The sequence below is a fragment of the Leptodactylus fuscus genome, chromosome 7, assembly GCF_031893055.1.
Source record: "Leptodactylus fuscus isolate aLepFus1 chromosome 7, aLepFus1.hap2, whole genome shotgun sequence".
Classification (NCBI taxonomy): Eukaryota; Metazoa; Chordata; class Amphibia; order Anura; family Leptodactylidae; genus Leptodactylus; species Leptodactylus fuscus.
This window is the reverse complement of record NC_134271.1, coordinates 100482097-100496085: the sequence shown is the minus strand read 5'-3', so window position 1 is coordinate 100496085 and position 13989 is coordinate 100482097. Positions and strand designations below refer to the sequence as shown.

The following is a 13989-nucleotide window of genomic DNA, read 5'->3' as shown; positions in this document are numbered from 1 at the left end:
TTTCAATGCTTACAAGTACAGCACTGTATTTTGCACAGCAGCTGTATTTGGCATTGCAGCAAACTCCCATTCATTTCAACTGCAAACAGGCCATGTGATTCATGAGCATGACATCCACTCACCTGAGCCGTGCATCCACTTCAAACAGCCGATCATAGGAGTGCCAGGTGTTGAACCCCTGCTGATCTCATATTGATGACTTATCCTAAGACTAAGTTATCAATATTCTTATTCCAAGAAATCTCTTTCATTCCCTAATAGGATATTTAATATTTTTTCAAAGCAGAGAACCCCTTTAAGACACCAAGCCCCTCATTCTCAGCAAAGCCATTGCTGATCATGTACACAGTGTACAATTTACCAACTGTGTTGGTTCAATGGTGTGTTCTACAGGTCTCAGCCTCAAGCCCTGAGAGTACATGGAGCCTATTAAAAATTGTGCAATGGAGGTTGGCAAGAACCACTTCTCTGTTACCTTCTTGCCATAAGGGAATAAGAATAATGAAGAAAGCCCATGTGGATTTTAACTGTCCCTACCCTGGATATAGCTGAACTGTAAAGTCTCTGTACCAAGAATTCCTGGACCTTTCCCAACAGATTTTCCCCATGACTATTTTACAGTGTTAAAGTCCAAATCTCAAGAGACTAATGGATCTGTAAATTATTAAATGTTCTCGAATTTGGGTACTCATATACGTGTAGCAGTAGTGCAGTGGTAACAAGTAAAGGCAAAATGTCTACTGCAAAAACAACACGGCCGGCATATTGGGTCTTGTGATAAGTAGATATAACACACACTTTCCATACAGCAACTACCGCAACACCTGCTACATGTACACACACACATAGAGATCTTTGTATTGAGATCCCACAGCTCTGTGGCTCCAATACATTAAAAAACAAACAAAAAAAACACACTAGTCTAGTAGTAAACAGTCTAAAACAAAACTATCCCATAATTTGGTTTTATTTTTTTTGGAGGGCTGAGGATGTTTATTGAGCTTGCACAGGGCAATACTCTAAATACACGACATGGGGTACACAATTTATTTCTTGCTGGACTCCTCTTCCTTTGAGAGTGTCTTGATTATCTCCTCTTTCTTGGCCTGAAGTCTTTCCTTACGGCACTTCCTTGCCTCCTTTGTCTTGGATCTGTGAGCTTCTACCTGGTCAGCCAACAGCTTCTTGCGAGCTTTGTCTGCCTTCAGTTTGTGCATGTGCTCCATTAGAATACGATTGTTCTTAAACACGTTAGCCTTGACCTTCAGGTAAAGGCTGTGATACATATGCCTGCCGATCTTCTTGGACTCACGATAACGACTGAGCAGGCGGCGAAGAATTTGCATCCTCCTCATCCAGGACACCTTCTCAGGCATACGAGCATTGGCAGTACCCTTTCTCTTACCAATGCCCATATGTGTGCCCTTTCTGTGTGCAAGAGTGTTCTTACGGCATCGGGCAGGAGAGTGGATAGTCACTGGTTTACGAATAATCAAACCATCCTTAACCAGCTTCCTGATTTGCTGGCGGGAGTTGGCATTGGCAATCTCATTGGTTTCATTTGGATCCAGCCATACTTTCTTCTTGCCGCAGCGCAGCACGCTGGAGGTGAGCCTCTTTTGAAGTCTGAGCATACTCATGGCGGCTGCTCTGCTCCAGCTCGGAAAGGAAAGGTATCCTACTATTTTGTGTATACAACTCCTATGCAGATCTTATTCTCCTCAGGATAACCCCTTTAAAGACAGTAGATGAGGTAACATAGGGAATTGATACAATCACACACAGGGTTTATTTGATGTTGTAATTGTGGTAACATGTTTGCACCGGAGCTGGACACTGTAGGAGATTTTTGAGGATACAGGTATATTCATTTTTGGCATTGAAGAAATAAAATGATTGCATAAAGAATACATATATCTTAACCCTTAACAGAAGCATAGCTAGCAGGGGGTTGACTGTGGAGCCGCCGCAAAGAACTACAGCAAACTCAACTATATCAGCATCTACAGGGACACAGATATAGTTAAAATACAGGTATATATGGTAGAGAAGGAAGTTGCTGACCTCCTGCTCCACCACAATCTTGACTTGTAGACAGAAAGCCTACAAGGCACCCTGACCACAACTAGGATACTTGAAGTGCCTTGTGGCCTAGAAGTAAAAACAAGAAGGACGAAGAGGCACAGTTCCAGGGCCAACCCTGTAGAGGATCAGAGGAGAGTATAATATATTTAGTTTTTTGTCAGATGGGATCACTCATGAATATCTGATGAGGGGCAGACAGTTGTAGCCTGCATGTATCAGCCATTTGGGATTTGATATCAATGAAAGCTATGAGGCTTTGCCGCTGGGCCACTATATAAAGTTATCTGTTTTTGGCTCCATGCTCTGTATAGTACAGAGACCAGATGCACCCCCCAAATGGCTGATCTGTGGAGAGTCTAGTTGTCTTCTTGCCAATCAGATACTCATGGCCTATTCTCAAAGAAAAAAACAAAACAAAAAAACAAACAAAACAGACATCCAGGTTAATATAAGGGGAACATTATGGGCAATATTTATGTAAGGGAGCACCAGGGGCATAGTTAATACAAGGTGGCATTAGTCTCTGTGGAATTGGGCAGTATTCATTTTAAGTGTCACTCTTGTGTATTATTACTACTATTTGGGGGGCACCATTAATTTAAATCCTAATACAATTTTATTTAGATAGCACCAACATATTCCACAGCAGTTTACAAATCACAGGGCTCAAGTACAGACATAATAGTGTAAGAAATCAAGTCACACAATGGGAGAAAGAGAGTCCTGCTTGCAAGAGCTTACAATCTATTAGGTACAGAGGGTGATGGGTGTGGGAGCTTCTAATAATAGAGGATATTAGTCTCAGGTCACTGGCCAAATGGAGAGTACAGGTTGGGTGGTAGACAGATGAGGAAGAGAATGTGGTGAGAGGGAGACCTTTGTGGATGAGGATGATAAGTTTATATTGTATTCTATAGAGAATAGGCAGATGGGGAGTTCAGGTGAGGAAAATTTGAGTGGAGTGCCTGAAAAAGTTTAGAGTAAAAGATATCTTTGTTGCAAGCTGGACAAGAGACCAAGAATGAAACAGAGATGTCACGGCTGGAGGAAGTGCTTATGGCAGTCTAATACAGATAGAAGATGCAATAAATGTGAATGATTTCATTTCAGAGATGTTTTATACACATACATGCAGACACACACACAGATCCTGGGGCATGCAAGGGTTAAACAAACTACGATCTGTTGGATGTTGACACCAGTGTGCAAGTTCACAGATGAAATACAACCATTCAAGATTGTCCATGGTTAAAAAAAAAAAAAAAGCCGCAAATACCTATTTAAAGTCAACAGGACTGTATGCTCTCTACGGGGAACACAAACAGCACACTGTTCGGAAATAACTGAGTAATAAAGCTGAAATCATAACACACCCCACTACCAAAAAGGAATTTTAGCCGAGGTCAAACATTTTGGAAATGGTGTTAATTTTTTTTTTTTTGCAAATTTTACCATACCCAAGGGTGGCTTAAAAAAATAATAGCAAATATAAAGAGGCAGCACTTCTACTTCCTCCTCCTGCTAAATCCACTGCTGGTTATAGCTCACAAACTGCAGCTTTTCCACCTTGTGTGGTCTCAGCCTTCAGCAGTTAACCGCCCCTTTAAAACAAAACCATTTTAGACTAGGCTGGCTGTAATGTTGCACCAAATATGAGCATGTGACCTGTAACCAATCTCTGACCTCAGCAGTCTTCACTGTAGGACAGCTGCAGTAGACATGGAGCAATCCTAAAGCCGCAGGACAAGACAGTTGAGTGCACCTTTAAGGCAGCAATTTTAGATTCCGACAACAAGCTACCCTTCCATTGCCCCTCTGTGTTCATTCACTGAATCCTTATCTGCTCCAAGGCTCTTAAAGCTTTTAGACAAGAGAACTTCATCACAGTCAAAGAATGTAAACTATTTTTGTAGGGGATTTTTATTCTCGCACCATCTGTCACAAGGCAGTTCTCTTGTCCATTGGAAACTGGACACGTGTAACCAAATAGTCTGGCCAAAATGGCTTGTAAAATCATTACGGCCTTGAAAACAGCAGGAGTATAAAGGGGAACACTAGGTAAACAAAAGTCCAATTGCAAAGTCAAATCATATACTATATTCAATATCAAAAGCAGAAAGTCCAAATGGAAGAGATTCTTGACAAGAATCTATTCCATTTGAACTTTCTGAACTCTAGGTAAAACCTAAATAATACTTTGAAATAAAAAACAGTGAGGACTTTTGGAAAACTACTATTCCCAGGATCTGTGTCCATGTTCTAATAGTAATGGGTTCGGTTACAATCATTTAATGCCTATTTAGCAGTGAACACAATAAATCACGAAAGAGTACCAAGTATCCTAAGGACCCTTTGTATCTAACTTGTTTTTGGTCATGAATGTAATTGAGAAGACCCCCTAATAGAGACCCCCTTTGTTACCTTTCACTGAATGACCTCTCATGTGTGCATTTCATAGACATCCCCAACCAGCTTATCAGTACATAGTTGGCAACCAAGCGTGAGGGGCTGCCCAAACTAGTTATCCCCTTTAGATTCACATCTTTTTTGACTGAACACCAATGCAGATTAACTCGTTGTAAAGGGGCTTTAGTTTTGTTTTTTTTTTTACCAAGATTTCCCATTAATATGCTAGAATGGTGGACTGCACCCTGGGGCTCTCCATGTGGTCAGGGGATGCTGTGGGTTCTTGATTTGTAAAGCTGGAAAGTCACCAGATGACATAAGTAAAGGCTCAGGAATGAATGAATTACTACTAGTGTATGTAGTATGCGTGACTGTACCTTATGCTGAAACCTTATCCAGATTTCTGCATCGGTGACAGAACACAAGGACTGGCAACTCTATAGTATCAACAGGTTACCATGGGGTCACCAGCTTATATTGCACTTGGTTAAACTAGCTAGCCATCTATTGATCTTCTTGGAAATTTATGGTTAGAGATTTTTCACACACTTTTCTCATAAATAATATGTAACCATAATTACATTACATCATACATAAACTCATCCTGTTACAAAGAATCCAACACACATGCCTATGCCGTCAGTCATTCTGATCAAGTCAAGAGGTCAGTTATCCAGTTTCTGCTCTTTTACATGTCCAGTGTGTCTCCTGACCTAATTATTGATATCAGCCTTCCACTTATTTAAAACACGACTAGGTGGACACTAACACTCCTTGCTTTGCCCAGGTGCTTTGTTAGCCATAATAACCAGGTTCCATAGGAGTGGGGCTCAGACCAACCTGGAATATGTTAACTAATCCTGTACAGGTTCCTAGACGGTCATATCAACTGCTGCCCAGGACTCAGTCACCCATTTTTAAAGATCATATATAAAGACCCCAATAGATCTATAGAATAGAGTGGGTAAAGACCTGATTTTGAAGTAAATCACCATTTCCATCTTTGTTCTGGAGGGTCACTTTGAAGGAGTTCTCCCTAAATGACCCACACCAACTCATGACTTATCAGACAGGTTATGCCAGTCGGAAACCCATTTATCACCCTGCACAAGTTGTCGTCGTAAAAGCATCTTCCACTTTGGCAAACTGGGTACCAGCATTACAAGAACCACTGACAATACATATAATACATGAAGCAGTAGGAAATTCAAGCATTATACTTTGAACATAAAGGTTGTGGGGTGAGGAAGGCACAAACCCTGGTCCTTAGGGTCACTGCTAAAAATAAACCTACAGAAGATTCCACGAAAGTCACATATGCAAAGATATTGCGTGACAATACCAACAGGGACAAGACATGAAAACACAACATATACATGCAAAGGTACCTGTTCAGAGGTCTGGGTTCCAGGAAACACATCCAAGACTCCTGGGTCTTGATTCTCCCAAGGGAACTTATTTTTTCCTTTCCCAGCGCTCAGCATTCTGCGAGCAACAGGATCAATGTGAGGGACTCCCCCTCTACCACTGTGATCTGCAGTTGAATAATGTCCACTTTGTACCCGATTCCCAGTTAAGAGCCAGTCGGTGTCTGCCCCATGCAGATGATGAGACCCTCTGATCTGTGCAGATGATGGGAAAGGAAGCGCATACTCTACTAAACCTTGGGGGGTAATTCTAGGAAGGGTCTTGCGTGCCAACCTGGCCTGAACTGCATTCATTAATCCATCGCCATTTTCTTGTAGTTCTACTTCATCCACTGCTTTAAGAAGGCTGCTTTTTCCTGGCCCCATAGAGGCTGCCAGGACAGCAAAGGCTTCCAAAGCTGCATGGCGGACTCTCCGCTTGCTATCAATTAAACAAGGTGCAATTTCACAAGCCAAAAAAGGCAAATTAAAGTCCTCACTTGGATAAGTCAATAGGGATATGATACAAATATTCACCACCTCCTCCCTGACTCTGGAGTTTTTGTGTTTTAGGTTTTCAAGCAGCACTGTTAACACCTTGTAAGGTCCAGCCACCTTCATAAGTCTCATGTAAATCTTCATATACTCCTGCTTTACTGTTATCTTACCATCTCCAAGGAGTTTCACTGTAGAGGAAACAATGGGCCTGAGGAACTCCTTAACACCTTGACCGAGGTTAATTACAAAGCAGTTAAGAACATCTAATGTGACAAGAACAACCGTGAAGTTACTGTCATCGAGCAGCGTACATAAAAAGCTAATAAACCCAACCACATTGGAATGGGATATTGAACTGAAATCGCAGTCTTGGATAAGATACTTTAGTTCCTCAATAGCATGGGTTCTGGATTTATAGTCTTTCAAGTCAAGAAGCCTGGACTGCAGCTCCTTGGGTATCACGCCACAGCTGAGGTTGCTGTCACTTAAAGAGATATAGGTTTTGTCTTGAGAATGACTTGTTATAACTGCAGAGCTCCTTGTACGTGAATGTGGCCTACTAAGAGAATTACTTCTCTGAATCACCACTTCATTAGCTAAATCACAGTAAGAGTTGTCTTGGGTATGTGATCTCCTCCTTCCAGATCCATTTCGCAACTGTGAGATTTCTCCATTATTAGCAAAGGGTGCTACACGGGATACGTGGACCTCCATATTTTTATTAGACATGAGTAGATCGCCAATATCAGAAAACGTCATTCTCTACATGGTGATGATGTGGAAGACTGAGGTTGGCTTGTGGGCCACCTCCAACTTTGATCCAGTTAGTAACGTTGACTTTCGCCACCCACCAATCCATAGAAATCATATTGTGTAGCAGATGGTAGAGACATGAATGGAAATCCAACAATCAGGTAACATAGCTGCCTTCATATTCCTCCTCACACATGCTGAAATGAAGGCGGTTCCTGAAGGTTTGAAGAAAAAAAAAAATGTTAGTTTAAAATATACAGGAAGAAGAAAAACATCTGGAGAGCTCACTTGGCTGTGTCTGCATCTTCCATAGGATACATGCTTGACCATTCCTCCATACAATTCCTAACCACACACACAGATATAGGAAAATAGGGGAATGGGATCCCTTATTCTAGTGATGGTGCCAGCAGTTGACCTGCCTCCCATTATCTCATATTCCACAAGATAAGAAATATAATGTTCACATCAGAAATATGTAGGACACACATGCCAAAACTTCTCCACCATGAATCTTAGTGCAAATCCATAGCGAAATTAGAAAACTCATTTACATATATTGTACTTTAGTTTGCGGTACATAATCTGCAAAACATAATCTCAACATCTGAATTCAGCCTAACAATCTATAAAGCGAAGCAAGGGGCAAAAATCACATGTTGGGGCTGCAGGTGGAGGTTGGGGCTTCATTCTGAGTAGCTATGCTTTGGTTCTGTGTTTGGAAACAACACGTCATGGAGAATAGTTAGGAACTGATGTTTGGTGCATTTTGTGGGCTAAGTCCACAGTACAGCATGGATTAAACAGTCTATAATTTTCTGCCTTTTATACTGGCTATTACCGTACTTGCTAACATACATGTATTATTTTGGCATTTTTTTTGTATATGTAATATATTTCCACGCTGTGCTAGGTACATCACACACACACACTTCTTGCACAATCGGTTATATTACTTTGAGAACACACGCACACACATATATATAAAGTTTTGATGAATTCTGTTATTCAACTTTGATGAAGTTTTGTTATTACTGTGTTAGTATATGAATTTACACATTAGCACTTTATATTTAGGTGTATGAACCTTGGGTGTCGTAATGACCACCAGCTCTCATACATTTTAACAATAATTCATTTAAATTGTTTAATAAAATAAATTTTTTGATATTACATATGTGTGTGCGTTTTTGCATTATGACCCGTAATTATACTCATGTAGGCATTTACTTTAGAATAGTGAGAGTAATACAGATAATATATTTTTTTGTCTTAGCAGTTTGGGGGATTTGTAGGTTAATAAAAATAAGGTTGTATGGAATATACAAGTGTTTACATAATCTCAGAGACGAATATATATTCTAGAAAATGTAAGCATATTACAGAAAATGCACATTATGTACAGTTATGAGTATGCAATAAATGACATCTATATCACTTTGTCTATATAGTTTACACTTGGTTTATAAAAGAGCAATCAACTTACTGGATCTGTTTTCTAACAGGTACTGACAAATATTAATGAGCCCAATTACTTATAATGGAGGATATTACATTGATAGCCCAGCTTTAGCATAGTCTGAATAGCTGAATGATCAGTGGTGTTCCATTTGTGGGAACTGAAGCAATCCTCTAGAAGAAGGGATACAGGCATCAGTCACTTGAATGAGGTACCTTCTGGACATTGCTGTGCTGGGTACTTCAGAGAAGTGGCATGCCAATGAACGCGGCTGTCCTCACTAGAAAGATGGATGTTAACAGGACTGACAAATACATCAAAAGGGCAGACTCTATGGGTGGAGGTCAGCTCGACTGATGAGAAACTATTCTGTGGCAGAGGACTTTAAGGAAACTCAAATCCATCCTAGGTAACCCACTGCACCCCTTAACAAAGTTGCTCTGAATTAACTAAGTTCCCTCAGTGGACAGTTCACCCAGCTGCACCGTGGCAGAAGACAGTTTAGATCTTAGGCTGGGCTCACACTAGCACAGAAACCCTGTCCACTTAAAAAAATAAATAAATAAATAAATAAATAAAAAGTGGTTACCATCAAACCCCATAGACTATAATAGGGTCCACTGGGTTTCAGCTCAGTTTCTGCCAATCTTGTATCACAAAAAAAATTAAATAAAATTGTATAAATATCTGTGGAGAGAAAAGTCCTTCCTGTGTAATCTCAAATGATTAGTATGAACCTAGCATTAACAATCTCATGCTTAAAAACTGTAGATGACTAGTGCCCTTATGGCAAGTCCCTATCCTGAATGTATACTCCTTGACCGTGTCACAAACCTAATTATATTTCCTCCACTTTTACTACTACATTATGTGATTAAGTTAACAAATTTCCCTATGAGATCAATGAAGTATTCTATTCTTGCTGTGATTGCATAGGTACCAGAGGTGACCATGATGGCCTGGTATTGTCTTCAGGGTACAGAATTTTCTGGCAACAAGAGTACTTACCATGACACTAAAAACAATGAAAGGAAATCAGATCTTTCAAGATCTGTTTAAAGATCCATCGCACTAGCTATGGCCTAAGGGTACATTCACATGTTGCAGCTCTACTGAAGTTACTGCGACCCAGCAAAAAAAAAAAATACATGAGATTTTACAGCAAATTACACTATTTTGGGGCAAACGCAGGTAAAGCATATAAACATTGTGCCTTTTAGCTGTATGCAGCAACCTGGAGTAAAACAACGTGTGGGGTTTAGAACACAGGAATAACTGTGAACTGGATAGAAGTAATAAATGCATTAATTGCATTGTGAAGTGCAATAGTAAAAATCTGAAGAAAAACACAAATAGGCAACAAAATATTATTTACTTTCCGACTAAAGCAGATACATAGAGGTAAGTAAATAAGATAAACATATCCATGTATACACGATAGAACATATAGAATATGTATGGTAATATATACATGACATACACAGCTAAAAGAACAGCCCACGTGACTATACAGAAGTATATCTATCATATACATATCCACATACATACACACCATATACATATACACACAGCTAGTAGAACAGCCCACATGACTATACAGATAATACTTCAGTTATAACATACACACTTGCATATACCTACATATACACATGGTGACAATCCTCTCCACTTCTGTCATTATGCTTTTGGAGCAAACAAGACCCGAGTTGCCCAAATATCCCGCTATACAAATCTACCTGCAGTGTGTCATCACCAGAGCCCCCTGACTGCACCCTACATACTCCCTATATACCATCTATCACTACCAGTCCTACCAACACAGCAGCACCAACCAACCCTCTCCCTCCCCGGCTTACAGTGGACGCAATTCTTGTGTTGCCGGTTGCTCTGGACGGAGTTGATCAGCTGACTAGTGACGTCAACGTACTACGGCAAGGCTGTAGAACCAATCTTCCTCCGCCCGCCTTTGTAGTACACGCCCACTCTGTGTGTGTCTGTGTTGTGGTAACTTGGTGGTCACCCTGCAGTGCTGTATGTTTTGAAGCACTGTAGATATATATGAATCTATATCAGCACACTGTATCTACAGCTGTCAGCAAGAAGTAGCCAAATATCCTTTCAATCTGTAATAATGAATATTGGGTGTCCAGTATGGACGCCTGGGAACTGTGTCCTTGTAAACATTGCTTAAAGGGGTTGTCCAGGATATCGTTTTTTTATATAAGGGAAGGTAAAATAAAAAGTAAAAAGCCATACTCACCTGTCCCCGTTGCCCCGATGTCTCCCAGAGGTCTAGGAAAAGGACATGGGACCTCACTACCTCTGATATCATGTGTCCTTTACTAAGGCTGATTGGCGGGTCCCATTTATATATAGAGTGTCGGGCTGAAGGGCCTAGGGCTCACCATCCCTGTGTGCCCACATAACATGAAGGGCTGCCAGCAGGAATTCTGAGCCCCCTCCACAGTATAATGCTCCACATAGTATATCATACTCCACAGTGGCTCCCGCACAGTATAATGCTCGACAGTGGCCCCTGTACAGTATAACATGCTCCACAGTGGCCCCTGCATAGTATAATACTCCACATAGTATATCATACTCTACAGAGGCTCCCGCACAGTATAATATGCTACACAGTGGCCCCTGCATAGTATAATTTGGTCCACAGTGGCCCTTGCACAGTGGCCCCGCATGCGCAGTCCATATTATACAGTGCTTCATGCCGGCACGATTTCCTGCCGCCTACTCTATAGAGGTTCCAGCCGTACTGAGCATGTGGATCTACTGCTCCATTCACTTCTATAGGACTGATGAAGATAACTGAGTACAGAGCTTTGTACAGCGGTCTACCTGCTGGGGCTCCACTGATTGTGACAACAGGAGTCCGTTAAGTGAATTAGATATTACTGTAGTACTGAGAGAATGATGTTGGCTAACTCAGTCAGTTCCATAGAAATGAATAGAGTGGTTGAGGCTTGTGTGCACTACTGCCCCATTCACACAGGGAATTCAGGGAACACTGATCTGGAGAACAGTGGGGCTCCCAGCAGTTGAACCCACAGATATCAGCTATGTAGATAGTCCGTATGTCTGTCTATATTACAGTGGAATCTGACAAAAGGCTGGGCAGGGGTTAATACTTTTTAGTTAATATTTAGTTTTTTTGTGTGGTTGTATATTTTTGTAATGCTAAAGGTACCAACAATCTGATACTGGTGTAATGGGTACCTTCAGTGCTATTTTAACACATTGATGGGGTCAGTGCAAAGGTTTCATAAGTGCCGCCCCATAATACCACCACTTACCTGACCCTCACAGCCCCCTTACTTGCCCTCACAAGTACAGATCCTGTCCACACAGTTTCGTGATCCCCTGATTATCCCCATCCAGGTTGCCCCCACAGTTCATGTCCCACTCCAGGTTGCCTCCACAGCTTTACATCCTTTTCCTGGTTGCCCCCTTAGTTTCATGTCCCCCTCCTGGTTGCCGTCATGGTTTTATGTCCCTCTCTACGTTGCTCCCCCCAGTTCCAAGGTGGACTGTCCTGCAGTCCCAAGGTGACTTTGCTACCACAGAGTCTCGGCCAAAGTAGAAAGTAAAAATGCATTAAAAAAATAAAAAAGGATATATCCCCAAAAGGTTGGATTTTGCTTTTTATAGGGAGTTCGTTACTGGAAGCCAGAATTTCAAACCGCACGTGCGGATAGATAGGTTTGGGCCAACTGAATTGGTGCCTCCCTTGCTAAGACATCACTGTTTATGTCAATATGCAAATGAGCTCTTCAGAGCAATGAGGGTATTACTTCTTACCTCTTAGGCATACCTCCCAACTGTCCCGAATTCTGCGAGACAGTCCCGGATTCGGGGTTGTGTCCCGTGGTCCCAGTTAGTGGGACGTATGTCCCGGATTCAACTCCTCTGTGTCCAGGCAGGAGTCCCAGGGGTGCATCTTAATATGGGGCATGCGATTTTGGGGTGCTTCTGGCATCTAAAGGGGTCCTTGCGGTGTTGCTGGCATCAGGTGGGGGGAAGGGTGCTTCTGGCATTTTAAGGGGGGTATGGATCCTCTGGGTGCTCTTGGCATCTGAGAGGAATGCTGTTGGCATGGATAGGGGCAGGGGTCCCTGGTGTGTTTCTGGCAATTAAAGGGGGTGGAGACACGGGTCCCTGAGCTGCCATTGGCATCTAAATATGGGGGCATGTGTCCTTGGTGTGCGTCTGGCATTTAAACGGGGGAGGGGGGGGGCAGGGGTCATTTGGGGTGCTGCTGGCATGTAATGGGAGCAGGGTCTTGTGGGGTTTGGGTCGCTGGGGGGGCTGCTGCATGTGGGATACTTGGGGTATTGATTTTGTGTGGGGGGTTCTGGGGTATTGATTGTGTAAGAGGGCGTTCTGGAGGTGGTCCCAGGGTGCTGCCACCTGTGTGCATGCATGGGGGTCCCTAGGGTGCCATCTGTGCATATGGCTGAGCGTCTGAGGGGTGCTGCTGTGTGGTGTGTTGGTCCCTGGGGTACTACGTTTATGTAAGTGGGGGGTTCCTACAGTGCTGCCTGTGTGTGTGTGTGTGGGGGGGGGGTTGCTGGTGGTGATCCCTGGATTGCTGCCTGTGTATTGGAGGGGTCTGGTGCCTGGGGTCTTGCCACCTTTGTGTTGGGAGGAGAGGGGCTGCCCCGGAGTGCTGTGGGGGGTGGGAGGGGCCCTCCAGTCCCTGGGTCACTGCCATCTGGGTGCTGGAAAAAGAATGGTCCCTGAGGGGCTGCCGCCTGTATGCTGTTGTGATCTGGACCTTGGAGGACTGCTGCCTACGTAACCTATAGTAACTACAGAACACACCGAGACCACAAAACTACTTGCAGTACCTCCATTCTAGTCAGGTCAGTAGTGAGGCAAATGGAGAGGACATTAAACTGGGAGCAGATGGAGGGGGCATTTAATTGGGGGCAGATGGAGGGGACATTAAACTGGGGGCAACTGGAGGGGGGCATTAACCTGAGGGCAACTGGAGGGGGACTCCAGTGGGGGCTGATGAAGAAGGACATTAAACTGGGGCAGGTGGAGGGGGCATTAAACTGGATTCAACTGGAGGAGGACATTAAACTGGGGGCAGCTGGAGGGGGACATTAATGTCCCCCTCTAGTTGCCCCCAGTTTAATGCCCCCTCCAGCTGCCCCCACAATTTAATGTCCCCCTCCAGTTTCCCCAGTGTAATGACCCCACATACTAACCCCACCATTTAATGTCCCCCTCCAGTTGCCCTCAGGTTAATGTCCCCCTCCAGTTGCCCCCAGGTTAATGCCTCCTCCATCTGCCTCCACATATTTTGTCCCTGTTTCTTTCCTTTGAAGGTTGGGAGGTATGCTCTTAGGAGCAATGACAACA

General features: G+C 42.9%; 2 protein-coding genes across 2 annotated transcripts in view; both read right to left on the bottom strand.

Annotated features, from left to right (window-relative positions):
* The window catches only part of TOGARAM1 (TOG array regulator of axonemal microtubules 1), a 35164-nt gene extending 24676 nt beyond the window's left edge, over positions 1 to 10488 (bottom strand). The window contains exons 1-2 of the mRNA XM_075282642.1: positions 10464 to 10488; positions 5880 to 7363 (exon numbers count right to left, since the gene is read on the bottom strand). Coding sequence (XP_075138743.1) covers positions 5880 to 7154 — 1275 coding nt within the window. The 5' untranslated portion in view covers positions 7155 to 7363; positions 10464 to 10488. The remainder of the gene's footprint in view (positions 1 to 5879; positions 7364 to 10463) is intronic.
* LOC142214013 (large ribosomal subunit protein eL19-like) lies at positions 973 to 1665 on the bottom strand. The gene has a single exon (XM_075282696.1). The coding sequence runs from the start codon at positions 1638 to 1640 to the stop codon at positions 1047 to 1049; it is 594 nt and encodes a 197-aa protein (XP_075138797.1). The 5' UTR covers positions 1641 to 1665; the 3' UTR covers positions 973 to 1046.
* Positions 10489 to 13989: the final 3501 nt, after the last annotated feature.